At 35.9% G+C, this 20,874-nt stretch overlaps 1 protein-coding gene across 2 annotated transcripts in view; it reads right to left on the bottom strand.

Moving 5' to 3' along the window:
- NELL2 (neural EGFL like 2) overlaps window positions 1-20,874 on the bottom strand; it is a 395,035-nt gene that overhangs the window by 214,755 nt on the left and 159,406 nt on the right. For both annotated transcript variants that reach the window (XM_033222343.1, XM_033222344.1), the window contains 2 exons: window positions 17,524-17,626; window positions 5,761-5,889 (listed from right to left, as the gene is read on the bottom strand). In XM_033222343.1, coding sequence (XP_033078234.1) covers window positions 5,761-5,889; window positions 17,524-17,626 — 232 coding nt within the window. The remainder of the gene's footprint in view (window positions 1-5,760; window positions 5,890-17,523; window positions 17,627-20,874) is intronic.

Here is a 20,874-nt window from a genome sequence, read left to right as displayed (position 1 = left end):
ATTATCAACAAAAGAAATGATCATGATAGGTGACCTGCTCAGGGCTAATGGATAAATGGCTACGTGCGACCAGGTGACATACAGCCCTGGAAGCTGGGCAAAGAAGTTCGAACTTGATGTGGTGAGCAAGAAGAAGGCACTGGGAACACTCAAGTAGAATAAATGATGTTTTATGAATGTTAATCTGGAGAGTGGGTCCTGGTTGGTTAGGAGTGGGAAGAGACAAAGGAGGCAAAGTGTCTAAACAGATGGTGACATGAAGTGAAAAATGACACCTGGAGGCAGGAATCAGAATGAAAGAGATTGAATGAATCCAAGAGAAACTAGGCTATCAATAAGAAATTAGGTACTTGGAGGTGGGGTCAGACTATACCGAACTATTTCCCATATTCTTGTTAATTTCACAAACTTACTTTAAAATTCATTAATAAGCCATCAATTACCAATTTTTATAATTATGTGTGGTATGCAATCATATAAATGACTCACTTTTGCAGGACTCTTCCTGTTCTTGGTATAATGTCAAAGGCTTAGATAGGAAAAACGCCACTGGTTTTAAGAAATTTGGAAATCACAAAAATCTTCATCGTAATGCGCTATTGGACTGACACAGCTGTCATCCCCAGCAACTATTATGTGCTGAAGAAAGAAACTTACAAAATGACTCTGGAAGCCACCATCTAAAATAGAATGCCAAGATAACCCTAACATAATACTGAATAGTGGAATGTGAGGAAAGAAGACATAATCAAAACATCAAAAGATCCCATAATTTTCACTATCAAGTAAAGACATGTAGCAAAAAACCAGTCTGAAAACCAGGATGTCCAACATAATTTTTGAAAACTTTTATATCTTAGATGTACTGACAAAATACCAAATGTGAGGTAAAATATTTAAAAACGTAAAAAGAAATCTATAGGAGATGAGATGGATGGATGGAGATGAATATATAATTTTTTAAAAAGAAATGTGATAAGCATATAGTTAACAAAAAACTAAGTAGGCCAATATACTTCCAGACATTCTAGATCCCTTATACAGAAAACCTAGAGAAGTCATGCTGTCATAAAATCCTAATATTAAACTATGTTTATAAATATCTGAGGCGTTGTAAAACTCACCGAAGAACAAGAAGTTATCATCTACCTGGCTGAGATACTGGGGCAAGGGCAAACGGTACAGAAGTTAAATAAGAAAAAGTGGGTCGGGCAGAAAAATTCCTTCTTTAGCTTCAGGTCCCCTAAGCTACTTTCTTTCTCCATCCCTTTGTAGGCAAACATCTAGAAGAAGCCCTATCCCTTCTTCAGATTCATTTTTTCCCCTTAGACAATATTCAATGTACTCCAAACTGGCTTGTATCACCAACTTTGCACCAAAATCACTATTGCTGTCCTCAGTGTCATCTGTGAGGTTCAACGCAAAGGACATCTTTCAGTCTTCATTTTTCTTGATCTCTCAGACACATCCTACTTTCTTCTTGCAATTCTCTCTTCTCTTGGCTTCTGTGACACCACCTTCTCTTCTCTTTCCTCTTAAATTTCAGCCATGACTTTGCTATCACCATCACCAAATCATGTTTTCTATAAAATGCTCAAGTGTTGCTCAAAACTCTCTAGGCAATCCCTTCCATCTCCTCAACTAACATTTAGATGCCAAAGAATTCCAATTTTTTTTGTCTAACTTAAACTTCCCTTAATGGCAAATTGAAGTATATTCAACTAGTTACTCAACTTAGATGTCCCATAGGCACTCCAAATCCATCATGATTTTCTCACTCAATCTGTTCCCTAAGTGAACAGCGCCAACATCTGCCTATTTATTAGTCCAGAAACCTGGGAATCAACCTCTAAACCTCTCTCCTCATCATCTACTATCACCAATTAATCAAGAATGGCTGGTTTTACCTCTCAAATGCTCTTAGATGCATCCACATTTCCACTTCTATTTTTAAGACAAGCCCTCACTGGCTTTCGCCCACTGGTTTGCCTGCATCCAGCCTTACTCCCGTTCCTCCTACAGCTGGAGTGATACGTTTAAAACACGAGTGTGATTATGACACTTCTCGGCTTAAAATCTTTAATTAGCTGCCCCTTGTTCTTCACATGAAACTCCTAATCTTTAGTGTGACCTTTAAGATCCTGCTTCTCATTATCAGTCTCACTGGGCACCTTTCCTGTGCTCTCTCCTGCTGACCTTCCCTCGGTTCTTAAAAAGTCCTTCTTTCTACCTGAAAGCCCTTAGACATGCTGATTTACCCATGTGAGAGATTCTCTTCTTTTCTACTCTTCCTTCCATGCTTCCCTGACTTTTACTTACCCTTCAAATTCCAGAATAAAACTCTTCTCGTCCAAGCAAAATTTTTCCTAACCCCACCACCCAGATCACGTGCCCTATTAACCTATTTCTCTTTTAGAATAGTTGCCACATTTGCAATGAAATGTTCTTTGGTGTAATGAAATGGCCTGTTAATTCTCTTTCTTGCCTGACAGAATATTAGTCATGTATACCTAATTTACTGCTTTACCCATATCTCTAACTTTGCACAAAGTAAGTAGTTAATAAATATTTATTGAATGAATGAATGAACTCCAATGGTTACCAGTGTTATAATAACCATGATCAAGAAAACTGCAGTAAAAATCAATAGTCTCAATTACAGTCATATCATTAAACAACCCCACAGATTTAGTAAATAAAATTCTATGTTATTTACAAACAATAGCTTGCTTATTTTTATGTATAATCACAAGTGTAATTTTTTTAAGGACCAAATATGTAACATTCAAAAATTGCATTAAAAATGTTTAAAAGGGTGTTCCTTCTAAGAAGTCAAAACATCTTCAAAGTTAGCAACCATGCCACAATCAAAGGAAAAACCATATTTGATAAGAATTATTCAAATCCTGAATAATATTTTGTTATTTGGACTAAATAACAAAAGATATATTAGAAGTCCTTATGTATAAAAAATTTCAAGACATCTTGAATTTGATTGTATCAATATGTTCGACAAATTGTTCCATCAGTTTCTTACGTTTTGAAGATTATATATTCAAATGACAATTAGTATAAAGTTGTAAAACATCTGTCATTGTATAGTGCATTCAAGATGAAAGCAGCTGCCAATCTGTGCCACAGATTTTATCCAGAACACTTCCAGATAAAAACTGAGTTGGTCTTTACGATTAGGCCAATTTTCAGTAAGTTTCACTGATAAATAATTTAAGCAAGTAAGGTCATCTAAATATCTGGCCCCTTTCCTTAACTTCTTTCCTGTCTCAATAAACGGCAATGCCATCCATGTGTTGCTCAGATTCCAAACCTCGGCTCCTCTTGATCAATTCTACACCACATCAAACTATCTGCAAGTATTTTTGGCTCTACTTTCAAAATGTACTATGAATATACCTCACTCCTCTTCACCTCCTATAGCTTTCCTTATCCAGGCCATCAACATCTTTACCTGAACTACTGCCATAGTCTTCCATCTGGTCTCCAATTTCCACTGCTCCCCACCACACCCAACACCATAGTTCACCTACCACACTGGAGCCAGAACTCTCCTTTTCAGTACAAGGCTGAGCATATCACTGTCCTCCTTGATGCAATTCTGAAATCCTTGCAAACTTTCCTACATTACCTGGCCCCTGCCTAATTCTCCAACAGGATTGCCTTGATTTGTCTGCTCCACTACATTTTCCTTCATTTTGTTCCTAGAGCATTCTAAGCTCATTCCCACTTTTTATTCTTCTGGTTGAAATGTTCTATCCAAGATTATTACATGGCTGTTTCCCTTCTTACCATCAAGTCTCAGGTTAACCACTACTCTCCCCTCACTCCCTGCCCCAGAGGTTGACCACTCTGAATAAATCCCCAGCCAATCTTTAGTGCATCATCCTGTTTCATTTTCTTCCTATTAATTTTTACTACCCGAAATTGTCTTCTCTAGTTCTATGGTCACCCAGTAATTCTCTGTCTTACCCCCAGAATATAAAGCTCCTGAGCACAGGATATTTGTAAGTCTTGTTCACCATTTACTCCACTTTACACCAAGCCTAGAAAAATGTTCAGGACACAGTAGGTGCTCACTAAATATTTATTACATGATTGAATATACTTAATAGCATCAAAAGCAGCTCAAAAATTTTTAAAAAGTAATAATCATATAAGTAAAATTCAAAACAAAATATCACATGAATCATGTAGTTTCATGTTATACATATAAACAATATCAAAGGGGCTTGTTACGTGTTAGAAATCTCAAATATTATAATGAAAATACATTAGTTTCCTAAGAAAGTTTACCTCTATGTTACATAAGGGTAAAAATCCATTTTTATGTAAAATCTTTTAAGATGAGGAATTTTAAATAAATCTGCATTATGAATGGGGAAGGGAAGCCTTCCCCATTTTTTAATTTATTTTCTTCTGCAAAACTGGAATGATCCCTTTAGGACTGAATCAGTAGCATTTAAAGAAATATTTTGATCCAAAGGTCAATTTAAAAAATGAATACAGATTTTTAAGAAAAAGAAAAAACTATTTAAAGCTAAGGGAAACAACAGAAGTTGGTTTCCCAAGAGCCAACAAATCATCCTGAAGCTAAACAGAACCTGTGTATTTATACCTGAGGTTTTCCATCTCCACAGATCTATGGCACATGCTTGACATGTTGAATGGGTAAGTTTAGAAGTCTCCAAAACTTTCTCTCAATGCCCAAACACCTCCAAATCAATGTTCTGGTTTGTAGAACCCATTAGCTAGTTACACAATTAACAGGAATGATTCAAATCCATACCTCAGGGAAATAATAAATTAACACATCTCATGGACTTCTTCAGGAAGAGTCAAAGCCAGAGCATTTGAAAATGTCATGGGTCTGCTCACTGTATGTAGACACTTTCCACGAGAGAATAAACAATCTTGGGTATTAGTTAAGATTTTTGGGCCCGGCGCGGTGGCTCAAGCCTGTAATCCCAGCACTTTGGGAGGCCGAGACGGGCGGATCACGAGGTCAGGAGATCGAGACCATCCTGGCTAACACGGTGAAACCCCATCTCTACTAAAAATACAAAAACTAGCCGGGCGAAGTGGCGGGCGCCTGTAGTCCCAGCTACTCCGGAGGCTGAGGCAGGAGAATGGCGTGAACCCGGGAGGCGGAGCTTGCAGTGACCTGAGATCTGGCCTCTGCACTCCAGACCGGGCGACAGAGCGAGACTCCGCCTCAAAAAAAAAAAAAAAAAAAAAAAAGATTTTTAAAAGTAACTAGAAAATGATGATTTACTCCACTGGAACTATTTACTAAACACTACAGAGCATGAATACAATCACTTAGATTACTTAGAGTAGCAAACAAAAATAGCAGTAGGCACTTTATCTTCCTGTTAAGTGATTGCCTTTGTTACACAACACTGTCTGGAAAACTCTGACTACAATTCTATCTGCAAGCCACAGTAATCATGTCAATATGTGAGCTATCTGAATATCTAATTATGAAAAAAAGAAGGCAATTTCACAGTGGAAGAATTGTTCTAATTCAAGAAACCAGCCATATTAACTTATTAGTCTGACATATAGCAGATAGCTGAAAAACTTTAATTTGAAAGATAATTATTTTTAGCTGATTAATATGCTTCAAATTAAATTCACCACTTTTAATGGGACCATCAACTTGACAACCTGGGAAATTAATAAATTTTGCATGCAGTAATCCTAGAAAATTTATACAGCTGAGCTACACATCATTACAAGGATTACCTTCACAGTAGGCATTATCTTCTCGAAGAGCCCTAAAACCATCTCGACAGCTACAAACAGCTCTGTCATTCAGATTTCTGCAGACAGAATTCTCCATGCAGTTATGCCTTTCAGAACAAAAGTCATAACCTACAGAAAAAAAAAAGAAATTTGTTAAGGTAAATGAAACTATGACAACGCAAATTTTCCTACTTAATATTTTCTTTAATTTTGAAGCGATGACTTGCTAAATAATTTTTAAATTAGTATCTTCATCAACATTTACAGAAGAATCACATGCTGTGAATACCAAAAAGTTCTTTACGTTTAACTCAATTAATTTCTATTTCAAGTTAACTCTATTTCTTCTTTGGTTTTTGACTTTAAAAATGCTATCTAGTCTCTAATATTCTAATTATAAACCTCCAAGTATCTGAAAAAAGAAATATTATTAGGGTTCAAAATAAAGATTTATAACATAGAAGGTAACACAATGAGAAGGTAATCTGGTAACTGGAGGTTCAACATTATCAACACCTGTGGGTAAAACTAACCAAATCAGATGAAATGCACCTATTGTATATTTAAGAAATTAGACAGCTTAGCATCCAAAAAAAAAAAAAACTTTCTAAATGTGTTAAAGATGAATATTACATCACTTTAATCTAATTTTCTCCAGAAATCTGCAAGGCAAAGTATGTTCACTTTAAAGAGGAAGAAAAATTTTGAGAAATACAGAGATTTCACAGATCTGAGTCTTTATGAGAGAAAAGAAAAATGGAACATTTTATAAACAGTGACAGCAATCATGTGCAATTTTTCAAGATCTCTTTTTGTGGTCTGAATCCCTTGTTCAAAGATCATCTAAGATGCTGAAATGAAGTCTTCAAAACTGGAATCCATATTTAATGGAAATTACATAATTATATATCATTCACCCATTTTTAAATTGCTTGATGTATGTTATTTATCTAGTTTTGTGCTTTCTAATGGATTACTATTTTAGCCTATGTTAAAAAAAAAAAAAAAAGTGGCTGGGCATAGTGGCTCACACCTGCAATCCCAGCACTTTGGGAGGCTGAGGCAGATGGATCATTTGAGATCAGGAGGTGGAGGCCAGCCTGGCCAACATTGTGAAACCCCGTCTGTACTAAAAATACAAAAATTAGCTGGGCATGGTGGCAGGTGCCTGTAATCCCAGCTACTCTGGAGGCTGAGGCAGGAAAATTGCTTCAATCCAGGAGGCAGAGGTTCTAGTGAGCCAAGATTGCGCTGCTGCAATCCAGCCTGGGCAAAATAGTAAGACTCCATCTCAACAACAACAACAAAAATGACTAAAAAGGTATATTTCATGTATCTTAGAATAATCTGATCTACCTATAGGCAAGAAGACTTTTACTTGAGAAAATCATATAGATGGAAGTACTAAATTGGTTCATCTTATCTGTAATCAAATTGGTCTTCATTCTGATTATAATTCCAGAGTTAAAACACACTCCCTATTAATGCAACTATGATGTATAGTAAAATATTATTGGTACAACTTAATAACCCTTAAGAACAGTAATGTTCCAAAAGTGTAATAATGCCATTAAAAAACAGTAGAAAAACAATCAAATGACTCAGTGATTTCTACAAAAATAAAATAAAATAAAATAAAATACAGGTTTATTAAGTCCAGAAAAATATAGTCAATAACAGCATTTAAAAATACTTGGCAACTTAGCTTCTTTAACAAGAGTCTTCACAATCTAAATTGTCATGATTAAGGCTGTACATTTAAAAGTAAAATTCTTAAGAAAAGCAAAAGTTAAAAATGCTTTCTCCTAGGATCTTTTTATTTCCTTCTTCTTTAAATAGCTAAATTGAGATGCTATTTCTTCAAATGTATTCCACTGTCTTTTCATAATGCCTGAGGGAGAACAATTTCAGCTAAAAAGTCATCTTCACTCTCTATTCCAATAGCTCAGCACAACATCAAACTAACTAAAAAGGCTTCAAAAACCACTTTATATTTATGCTATATTAAAACAAAGTTACTAAAAAATAGTCTACCCCTTAAGATACACAGAGTATTAAGAAACAAAGCTCTAACACAGTGTTAAATTTCTGCATAATTTTACCTGTACTGTCTCAAACAACTTTCAGAGGACTGTGACTAAGAATGGATACCATTTCTCATACATCTTTTTTTCAAAACCTTCCTTCAGCTTTTCACTTGATTGAATTTTCTCCTCTCCCATCTTGGAATCTGCTCAATATTATCTATGCCATATGCGATATGCCACCTCTATTATCATCCATTTTCAGTTCTGTTTCAGTAATGGTGAGACCTCTCATCTCAGCACTAAACATCTTGCACACATACACTATGTAGAGTTTCATTGCTGCAAGAATTTTCTCACTGTAAGATAACAGTGTGATCCAACTTTCACTGTTGTAGGTAAAAATTAGGAAGTGCCTTGCTTTTTACCGTATGGGTTTTTAAAAACACAAATACTTGAAAAATTAAAATTTTAGTCATTCAAATTCCAATTTACTATAAACAATGTCAGCTATTTTGATTCATTCTTCCAACAGATAAGTTGATTGAATCTACTGGTTATTTTGCAAAATGCTAGGGTCAAAAGGCTAACAACTGATGGGTGGAAAATTCAGACTTGATTTCAAGTGGGTTGCTTCTGATCTATAGGGAATAGCTTTAAACAAATCAGAGTATGGGTTGGTAACATAATCTTATTATCTTCATAGTTGCATTTCGATTCATATGTGCTTGGCTTTTGGAGTCAGCAGGCCTGAGTTTACATCTGATCTCTGCCACTTACTTGCTGTGTAAATTATTAACTATACATTAATTAACCTTTCTAAGCCTTCAGTTTTTCTCACCTATAATAGTAATATAGTAGTATAATAACTACCTTGCAATATGTGAGGTTCAAATGAAATTATCTATGTAAAAGCATAATAACATATTATTTATTAATAACTAAAGTTATTAGAGCACTACTAATAAGCTGAAATTAAATATGTTGAGATCCATAAAAGAAAATTCAAATATTTCTTATAGACAGATGGATGAACCAATCATTTAATACAACCTAGCCTTTCTTTGATTTCCTTCTTTAGGTTTTAACTTCAAGGATATCATGTTCTCTAATCCCTTTGCAAGCTTTACAAAGTTACATAAAGTTCTGTGTTCTTCTATTAAGTGTAGACCTTTTGGTAAAATATAAACATGCATTCCTGTATAACTGGAAAAGTAGGGTAGGATGGATACAAAAGATTATGTGTAAATAAGAACAGTATATATATATAATGGTAATACATAATTATCAAGAGAAAGAGTATACAATAATTTTGTGGTGAATATTTATAGATTTTGCCTAAAGGCATCTATTTCTTTTTTTGTGGAAAAAAAGAATAACCTAGTTCTACTGTGGAAGAATCACTCACCCCTACTTTCAGCCCAGATGCTTAAAAGAAAATGAACTCTACTCCTCCACAGGATACAGCCACACCAGTCAATGCAGTCCACTGGCCTGGACACAATAATTTCTTCAGGTCAGGGCATATTATCTACTTCAAGCTAATGAAGACCACTGAAACTCAATTCTGGGATTTTTATTCAGTTTACGGGAATACTGAGCTTTTTCTTCCACCTACTTGAATGGCATAATGATATGAGCGTAAGAATGTGGGCGTATAGTTGAGAACACATTGAGCCTGAAAACAAAGCTACCTCACAGGAGATAAACTGAGAGATGCATCAAGACAAAGAGATGAGATTTGAGAGTGGAATCAAGCTACACCTGAAGCCAATTTACCCTTTGCTTATGGGGCCTACATATTCCATTTTTTGCGGTGACACTTGAATTGGATGTTCTATCACTTGTACATGAAAGAATACTAACTTAATTTAGGTATTGTTTGCAAGATAATGGATTATCCTAGTGTTTCCCAAAGTGTATCTCATGTATATGGATGAACATAGAAAAATACTAACACTAATGGATTTCTTTTAATGTGTATAAGAAATACACAGATCTAGTAAATAATTCTATTATTTCATGGCTACCGCCACTTAGGAATAAAACTAAATCTTTTAAAAGTGAGTTGATTAAGAGTATTTAAAAATTAACTATATAATGGTATTAGTAATATATACATAGCCAGAATCATGAAGGTGATAATTGAATAATATGGGAAACTATGGGTTATCCAGAAGTCTCCCAGGGAGAGGAGAACTGACACTAACTCAGCCTTCTGCATGTGGATGCCCCTATTGCTTTTAATTATGAGTTGAGATGAAATAAATAATAAATTAAGGATGGACATCTAGTGAATAAGGCTTAATGATCTTGCAGGCAGACAAAGTGGTTGCCAAGGAGGAGGAGAAGAATCAGAAGGACTGTGGATATAAAAGTTATCCCTCATTATTTCTGTATCTTTCTAAATCAGAATCCTCGCTGAATCACTGAATCGCTGTCATGTGGTAATCTGTTATAAGCTTCCTTGAAAGGGCTCTCTAATTCGAAAAACGTGGAAAAGTTTTCTGCTACAGAAGACAGCTAGCTACAGGGTACCTAGAACACAGTCCTGGGTGAATTTGATTTAGTGCCTAGCGATTTGGAGCCTGACTTCAGGGTATAGCTTAGTTTCCAACCACTGGCTGAGCCTCTATGAAAAGGTCAACACTTCATCTCATGCTCTGCTCTAAGTGAATATTTACTAACTGTTGTCCAACAATTTACTCTTTCAGATGTGAACACACCATCTTTAGCACTATACAAACAGGCCTGCAAACAGGAGGTCAATTTTATTACAAATGAATTTGTCACAACATATCTTTAGGAGTTGACCAAAAATTTAAGCCTTGAAAACTTGACTTCTTTAGTTTGAAAGTTAGAAAATGCCAGGAGAACATATGTTTATTTTACATATTTGAAGTCGGAAATTAATGCAATCTTTACTAAAAATGGTGCTAAATGTTTCAAGAAGGGACGACCTGTCCAATTTCAGTTTGAAGATTATCTAAGCCAGTGGTCCACAATCCTAGCTGCAAAAAATAATTTATCAGGGATTTTTTAAAAATAGTAATGCCAAGGCCCCACTCCTCTTATATCAGTTATATCAGAATCTCTGGTGGAGGAAGTATTAGCCATGGTATAGTCTATCATTATATTTTTAAGTATTCTGTGTAAAGACAGTTTTTTAACTGTAAATAATTTAAATATAACACAATTTTACTAGCCTTTTCCATGTATTAACTTGCTTTTCATAATATATTAGGACTCTTTTAAAAAGAAATAGATGTGGTTAAGGTTTCTCTTGATATCATAAAGGCCCTATTTCAGCTTTTTACCCAAATCTTATCCTACCCAACCTTGACTAACTTCTATGCTATTCATCTCTGTAATTTCTGTATAGCCCTTGGACATTTGTAGTATTCATTAAAGACAGCTATTTAAAGTGGCCACAATTTTGCAGCACTCCTATCTATGGTGAGGTCTCTTTCCCCTTCTCTTGAATGTGGGCTGCCTTTGAGTGCTTTGCCCAACGGTGTGTGATAGAAGTGATGTGGTGCCAGTTCCAGACCTAGTCTTTGAAGGCCTGAGCCACCATTTAAGAAGTTTGATGATTACCCTGCTGAAGAGACCATGGGAACAGGTCCTTAGATTATGCAGAGAGGGAGGGAGCACCAACTGTGCTCAGCCTTCTAACCATTCCTACCAAGGTGACCAACATATAGTGAGGCCATCCTGAACTTACCAGCCAAGCCCGGATTCCAGCCCTACAGCATTGAATGACCCCAGTTAACACCACATGGAGCAAAAGAATCACCTAGCCAATTCCTGACCCACAATACTATTCCTGACCCACAATACTATTGCTTTAATCCACTGAGATTTGGAACAGCAATAGATAGATTTTTTGCAGCAATAGTGAACTACTAAAAGTGTGGTCCTGCTTGCCAACAGCATTAGCATCACCTAGGAGCTTTTCTGTAGAAATTCAGATTCTTAGGCCTGACCCCAGACCTACTGAATGAGAACCTGCATTTTAATAAGATGCCTAAGTTAGTCATATGTATATTTAAGTTTAAGAAACACTGATACGGCCTACCTATGTTTGGATGCCAAAGACATTCTAGTCAAGCTGCAAACTGGAGGACTAAATCCAAAGAGCATTCTTGATTCATATCAAATTACACACATGCTTTGTGTAAGGCACTGACTTAGGCACGGTGAGAATGAAAACTCTTATGCTCCTTATTAAATGTCCAAGTGATCATAGTTCTTTTTAGAAGTGTTGCTCATTACGGAAGAGTTACCCTGAAAGCTCCTTGAAGGGCAGACCACGTCTTAAACCATTTTGTAATTCCTAAAGAGCCTCACACAAACTGAGATTTAAAAACTCCCTATAGAGTGGATGGAAAAGTAACATAAAAACTAAAAACAAAACCAAACTGCATCATCCTGATAAAAATGGGAGTGGACATCAATGCTAGGAAGAAACTGCATCAACTAACGAGCAAAATAACCAGTTAATATCATAATGGCAGGATCAAGTTCACACATAACAATATTAACCTTAAATGTAAATGGACTAAATGCTTCAATTAAAAGACACAGACTAGCAAATTGGATAAAGAGTCAAGACCCATCAGTTTGCTGTATTCAGGAGACCCATCTCACATGCAGAGACATACATAGGCTCAAAATAAAGGGATGGAGGACGATCTACCAAGCAAATGGAGAACAAAAAAAACACAAGGGTTGCAATCCTAGTCTCTGATAAAACAGACTTTAAACCATCAAAGATCAAAAGAGACAAAGAAGACCATTACATAATGGTAAAGGGATCAATTCAACAGGAAGAGCTAACTAACATAAATATATATGCACCCAATACAGGAGCACCCAGATTCATAAAGCAAGTCCTTAGAGACTTACAAAGAGACTTAGACTCCCACACAATAATAATAGGAGACTTTAACACCCCACTGTCAATATTAGACAGGTCAATAAGCCAGAAAGATAACAAGGATATCTAGGAATTGAACTCAACTCTGCACCAAGTGGACTTAATAGACATCTACAGAACCCTCCACCAGGAATCAACAGAATATACATTTTTCTCAGCACCACATCACACTTATTCCAAAATTGACCACATAATTGGAAGTAAAGCACTCCTCAGCAAATGTACAAGAACAGAAATTATAACAAACTGTCTCTCAGACCACAGTGCAATCAAACTAGAACTCAGGACTAAAAAACTCAATCAAAACCGCTCAACTACATGGAAACTGAACAACCTGCTCCTGAATGACTACTGGGTACATAACGAAATGAAAGCAGAAATAAAGATGTTCTTTGAAACCAATGAGAACAAAGATACAACATACCAGAATCTCTGGGACACATTTAAAGCAGTGTGTAGAGGGAAATTTATAGCACTAAATGCCCACAAGAGAAAGCAGGAGAGATCTAAAATTGACACCCTAACATCACAATTAAAAGAACTAGAGAGGCAAGAGCAAACACATTCAAAAGCTAGCAGAAGGCAAGAAATAACTAAGATCAGAGCAGAACTGAAGGAGATAGAGACACAAAAAACCCTCCAAAAAATCAATGAATCCAGGAGTGGGTTTTTTGAAAAGATCAACAAAATTGACAGACCGCTAGCAACACTAATAAAGAAGAAAAGAGAGAGGAATCAAATAGACGCCATAAAAAATGATAAAGGGGATATCACCACCGACCCCACAGAAATACAAACAACCATCAGAGAATACTATAAATGCCTTTACGCAAATCAACTAGAAAATCTAGAAGAAATGGATAATTTCCTGGACACTTACACTCTTCCAAGACTAAACCAGGAAGAAGTTGAATCCCTGAATAGACCAATAGCAGGCTCTGAAATTGAGGCAACAATTAATAGCCTACCCACCAAAAAAAGTCCAGGACCAGATGGATTCACAGCTGAATTCTACCAGAGGTACAAGGAGGAGCTGGTACCATTCCTTCTGAAACTATTCCAATCAATAGAAAAAGAGGGAATCCTCCCTCACTCATTTTATGAGGCCAACATCATCCTGATACCAAAGCCTGGCAGAGACACAACAAAAAAAGAGAATTTTAGACCAATATCCCTGATGAACATCGATGCAAAAATTCTCAATAAAATACTGGCAAACCGGATTCAGCAGCACATCAAAAAGCTTATCCACCATGATCAAGTGGGCTTCATCCCTGGGATGCAAGGCTGGTTCAACATTCGCAAATCAATAAACGTAATCCAGCATATAAACAGAACCAAAGACAAGAACCACATGATTATCTCAATAGATGCAGAAAAGGCTTTTGACAAAATTCAACAGCCCTTTATGCTAAAAACGCTCAAGAAATTCGGTATTGATGGAACGTACCTCAAAATAATAAGAGCTATTTATGACAAACCCACAGTCAATATCATACTGAATGGGCACAAACTGGAAGTATTCCCTTTGAAAACTGGCACAAGACAGGGATGCCCTCTCTCACCACTCCTATTCAACATAGTGTTCCAAGTTCTGGCTAGGGCAATCAGGCAAGAGAAAGAAATCAAGGGTATTCAGTTAGGAAAAGAAGAAGTCAAATTGTCCCTGTTTGCAGATGACATGATTGTATATTTAGAAAACCCCATCATCTCAGCCCAAAATCTCCTTCAGCTGATAAGCAACTTCAGCAAACTCTCAGGATACAAAATCAATGTGCAAAAATCACAAGCATTCTTATACACCAGTAACAGACAAACAGAGAGCCAAATCATGAATGAACTCCCATTCACAATAGCTTCAAAGAGAATAAAATACCCAGGAATCCAACTTACAAGGGATGTAAAGGACCTCTTCAAGGAGAACTACAAACCACTGCTCAGTGAAATCAAAGAGGACACAAACAAATGGAAGAACATTCCATGCTCATGGATAGGAAGAATCAACATTGTGAAAATGGCCATACTGCCCAAGGTAATTTACAGATTCAAAGCATCCCCATTAAGCTACCAATGACTTTCTTCACAGAATTGGAAAAAACTGCTTTAAAGTTCATATGGAACCAAAAAAGAGCCCGCATTGCCAAGGCAATCCTAAGCCAAAAGAACAAAGTTGGAGGCATCATGCTATCTGACTTCAAACTAAACTACAAGGTTACAGTAACCAAAACAGCATGGTACTGGTATCAAAACAGAGATATAGACCAATAGAACAGAACAGAGCCCTCAGAATCTACACATCTACAGCCATCTGATCTTTGACAAAACTGACAAAAACAAGAAATGGGGAAAGGATTCCCTATTTAATAAATGGTGTTGGGAAAATTGGTTAGCCGTAAGTGCAAAGCTGAAACTGGGTCCCTTCCTTACTCCTTATACAAAAATTAATTCAAGATGGAAGAGAAACTTAAATGTTAGACCTAAAACCCTAAAAACCCTAGAAGAAAACCTAGGTAATAGCATTCAGGATATAGGCATGGGCAAGGACTTCATGTCTAAAACACCAAAAGCAATGGCAACAAAAGCCAAAATTGACAAATGGGATCTAATTAAACTAAAGAGCTTCTGCACAGCAAAAGAAACTACCATCAGAGAGAACAGGCAACCTACAGAATGGGAGAAAATTTTTGCAATCTACTCATCTGACAAGGGGCTAATATCCAGAACCTGTAAATAACTCAAACAAGTTTACAAGAAAAAAACAAACAACCCCATCAAAAAGTGGGCAAAGGATATGAACAGACACTTCTCAAAAGAAGACATTCATACAGCCAACAGACACATGAAAAAATGCTCATCATCACTCGTCATCAGAGAAATGCAAATCAAAACCACAATGAGATACCATCTCACACCAGTTAGAATGGCAATTATTAAAAAATCGGCAGCAACAGGTGCTGGAGAGGATGTGGAGAAATAGGAACACTTTTACACTGTTGGTGGGACTGTACACTAGTTTAACCGTTGTGGAAAACAGTGTGGCAATTCCTCAAGGATCTAGAACTAGAAATACCATTTGACCCAGCCATCCCATTACTGGGGATATATCCAAAGGATTATAAATCATGCTGCTATAAAGATACATGCACACATATGTTTATGTGGCACTATTCACAATAGCAAAGACTTGGAATCAACCCAAATGTCCATCAGTGACAGACTGGGTTAAGAAAATGTGGCACATATACACCATGGAATATATGCAGCCAAGAAAAGGATGAGTTCGTGTCCTTTGTAGGGACATGGATGTAGCTGGAAACCATCATTCTCAGCAAACTATCGCAAGAACAGAAAACCAAACACCACATGTTCTCACTCATAAGTGGGAGTTGAACAATGAGAACTTATGGACACAGGGAGGGGAACATCATATTCCAGGGCCTGTCAGTGGGTGGGGGGCTAGGGGAGGGATAGCATTAGGAGAAATACCTAATGTAGATGACGTGTTGATGGGTGCAGCAAACAGGTACATATATACCTATGTAACAAACCTGCACATTCTGCACATGTGTCCCAGAACTTGAAGTATAATTAAGGAAAAAATAAATAAATAAATAAATAAAATAAATAAATAAAAATGGGTGTGGGTGATCTAGGATCTATCCTATGTCCACTTTTAATAGAGTAAGTTGAAAGAAAACAAAATAGCATATGTTTCATAATGTTTCTTTATGAGAAACTACTTTTTCTATTTAAGCTGTGTTTTGCATCAACATAAAGGTTATTATTCAAATAAGTACTGTAGCTTATTTGGGGTAGTTTGTTATACAGCACCAATTACATCAGTTATAAGTACCAACTACATTCCAGGTATCATAGTAGGTATTAAGGATATAGAGGTGAACATAAAGACTCAGCCCTGCCCACAAGGTACACTGTCTAATGTAGAAGATGGATTCACAAGCATATAATTCCAATATAATACAGGAAGGCACATATAATTTCATGACTGGCAAGGATCTTAAAGAGTTCCATATAATCTATGCTTTAATTTAATATATGAATCCATAATAAGATACCTAGTGTAAAAACCTTTAGTGATGGAAATTCACTGCCCCCTGGGCTGGCCTATTGCATTTTTGAATAGCACAAATTTTAGTGTTTTCTTATCTTGAACTAATAATCGAAGTCCCTTCTAATTATATTGTACTAATAATCAAAGTCCCTTCTAATTACTAGTTCTAGTTCTATCATATCAGAGGCAACACAGAACAAACAATATATGTCTGATGGCCTCTCTCTTCTCAGTAGTCCAGAGGCCTATGGGTGAGAATTGAGAGTAGAATCAAGAAGAGAGGGATTTGAAGTAGTCATAATGAAAAATATTCTAGGTAAGTTATAAAAAGAAGCTGAGGAGAAATGAAAAACAAACAAAACTCACTTGCCAAGAAACAGTAACTGACAGTAAAATAACTAACTCAATATTGTTGTGTAACTTTTTTTAGCAAAAAAAGCTGTGCTGACTCCAAACCAGCACATAGAGAGAAATTTAGAGATTCAAAGCTTGAGACAGGTTCAAGACAACTTGCAGAAATGCATGGGAGCAGTTCAGTTTTAATTCAGTCCAGTAAATATTTCATGACTACTGACTGTGCCACTCTGTGACAAATTAGGAGAGCATATAGGGAAATACTATTAGTCTATGGAAATCATTTGCTTATGAGAATTTCTACTTCATGTCAGTTGCACTAGCCTACAATAATAACTCTTGCACACAAATCTTACTTCTCAAAAAAGTCTTACCTTTACAAACTTTGCAACAGCTGTGAGACAAGGTAATCTGATGAGACTCTGGACAATCCAAAGCTGGACAGCCTGAACTCTCAACAAGTTTCATGGTCTGGTCCTGTTAGACAACAGAAAAGAAGTGCTTCAAATTGTATCATTAGGACTTGCTAAGAAGTTTCCAGATCCAGCAACTGAGAATCCTCTTTTAAGATAAAGAAATTTTTGTCCTGAGGACCTCTGCACAGGTCATGGGCTCACTCCCAAAATAACATTAAATCCCAACTGGAAAGTCTTTAGAATAAGCAAGTCTTTAGAATAGGAATCAGCCACACTGATTCTACCACACTGCAGCCATGTCTATAATTTGCCAAACATCTGGGGAATCCTGGAAAATTTTGCTCGTTTTACAATACATTTGCAAGCCCAGATGACAACCGTGGCCAAAAAAAAAAACAGTTTGATTTACATCAACAGCTTTTGGAAAAAACAGTAAATAAAAATTGAGCTTTCGAAACATTTCAGTTTTCTCAAAAAGTCTTGTTATAAGGAGATTCTCACAGATGATTCCAGTAAGAAATATTGGATATCTCCCACAAAACTACAAGGAAAATGAGGGCAGGATTCATGTCTCTTGTAAATTAATGTCTAGCACATTTTCAGGCACCGAATTGGCACTTAAAAATTTCTTGAATAAATGAATAAATCAATGTAAAATCATTGTAATTCTTGCAGTGAAAAATATTAAATACTTCCCAGGGAGAAACCCAAAATACAAAATACACTTCTGATAATTGAAGTATTCCTGCCTTAGGAGCAAGCATTTGTTTTCTATATGGTTGGTCTCCAATCTCCTAAAAATAAGGATCATTAACTATGTTATATTATGCTAACTAATACATAAGTAATAACTCTTGGAACTTGGAAGCTTCCATTTTAACTACTGGTCAATAGCTTAGATTTGTAGACACAATTTCTGCAAGAAATACTTTCATAGAAGAAGTTCACATTTCAATATCTGCCTTTTCCTGGCTCATTTATATAAAGGACCTTCTCCAAATCATAAGCTCTTGTCAAGAAAGTGGCAGGAAGCATGTATACAGTGGAGTCAAATGCTAGTCTTCTTTTGGTTTAGTAGTAATATCCGGTAATCTGGTTTTCTAAACCACAGTGTTTTCTGTGTTACTATTAAAGTCACAGACCCCTAGGACTGCCAATATTTTCAAAGCCACAAAACTGACAATAAAAGAACAAACAGGGACTAGAATTGACAGCTCAGAAAATGGCTGTGTGAGAGAGTTGTCAATTATGCAGCAAAGTAAATACAGGAGCTTTAAGGGCCTTGAAGGGAAAAGAAACTGTGGAAGTCCTTAAAGTGAAGAATTTAGTACAAAAGCTTATGATGATCTGATAGAGCTGTGCTGTCCAATCAGTAGTCACTAGCTACATGTGGCCCTTTTACACTGTAATTGCAAAGTACACATGAGAATCTGAAGACTTGGTATAACAAAAGAATGTACAATATTTTATCAATAAATTTAACATTGATTACATGTTGAAATGATGATATTTTGGATATATGGGAGAAAACAGAAAAAAAATAGTCCAGCAAAAATTCTGTTTGTGGCTTGCATCATATTTCTATTGCATGGTGCAGCATTAGAAGGTAGAAAATGGTGCCTTTTGTTTCAGCAAATAAAAGGTAACATTCACTCATTTATCTAAAACTTACGAGCACCTGCTGTGTTGCCTCTATACAGACTTCTAACTGAACCTATTTAAAACCAAATAATCTTATATAATAGCAAATTTAAAATCCAATAGGCAATTATACCAGTACATTTCTAAACCACAATTATCAGTATTATGAGACATATTCTGGTAAAATGAATAGGATACACATACACACACACACACACACACACAGAGAGAGAGAGAGAGAGAGAAGTGAGAAACTTTAAATGCCCTCAAGATTTTTAAATTTAGAGCCAAAATTTTAATGTTAGAGATTACTATTAGAAGCCAGCAGGCAGAAGTTTTCCTCCCTCCTTGAAGTAACTTCTCTGAGTCTCTTTTCTCATTTTGGAGTTACTAGATCTCACTCTATCTTCCAATTCTTTTATCTATTGTGGAACTTACTCCACTTAAAATGGCATTGGTGTAGGGATGATGATAAAGGAAAATCCATCATCTTGAAATACAGGTTGAGGAATTCATTTTAATTTTCCTGTGCCTCTATTCTCTAAGATGGGAACCTACATCATTGGAAAGCTGATTTAAAACTAAAAGAAGTAGAGAGGATACTTTATAATGGGCATGAAGAAATCAGAGCTTTCATGTTCTAGAAATCAAATCTGTCACAGTCTTGCCTCTTAGCATCTCCTCCTTGCTTATCTCAAAGGATTTCCAAATTAAGATGTATGAAGTGGATAGCTTCTTTCAGATTCAATTTGTCTTGGCAAAATTCTTAGGATTTTCCTTTCCCTCACTCTTAGTAATCACAGTTGATTGGTGGTGCCAGCAGCATAAATCACTATCTTAATTTTCTACATAATTTATACATACTAAATCATTTCCCAAACCATGTATAGGAGGCATTTAAAGAGGAAAATTAACTATCAAATAAAAATGAAGCCCTAAAGCAGAAATTTTATATATAGACAGTTTCCTTCATATAGAATAAGGACTGAAATGTAATATTAGGGTCAAGAAATATAACACTATAATTTACAAAAGACAAACATGAAAAGTGTTGTGAAACATATTTAATTTTTCAATTAGTAGGTCGAGGGGCAAAAGTTCTAATGAATCGCATTTGCTTCAGAAAGCTTGGCAAGTAAATTTGTAAGGAATTCCCCTTTAACTAATTTAAAACATTCCTTCCAAAGGGAATTAGATAAATATCAGTCTCAACTCCATTCAACAATTAATTTTAGTTAGGTAGTTTTTTGTTTTGTTTTTAATTGAACTGAGCAATATTTCTCACATGGTAGAAAATCATGAGTGACAAAAAGCTAAGTCTAACTTCACCTACATTTTCCTCCCAATAGCAAATAAGGAGCTTATTTGAATTTGGAAAATATAAGACAACTTCACAAAGCTTTAATTTGACAAAATAGCATTTTCATTTATTGGAAAAATTATTTTTCAACCACTAATTTACATGTTTAAAAACGATAATTTCTTCACATTCAAATTATAATTAATATTGTGAATTTTCTCTTTGCATTAGAATTTCAAAAATGTATTTCTTTTTTTTTTTTTTTTTTTTTTTGAGACGGAGTCTCGCTCTGTCACCCAGGCTGGAGTGCAGTGGCCGGATCTCAGCTCACTGCAAGCTCCACCTCCTGGGTTTACGCCATTCTCTCG

The sequence above is a fragment of the Trachypithecus francoisi genome, unplaced genomic scaffold (assembly GCF_009764315.1).
Source record: "Trachypithecus francoisi isolate TF-2019V2 unplaced genomic scaffold, Tfra_2.0 Lachesis_group11, whole genome shotgun sequence".
Taxonomy (NCBI): domain Eukaryota; kingdom Metazoa; phylum Chordata; class Mammalia; order Primates; family Cercopithecidae; genus Trachypithecus; species Trachypithecus francoisi.
This window is presented reverse-complemented; position numbering and strand designations above follow the sequence as displayed.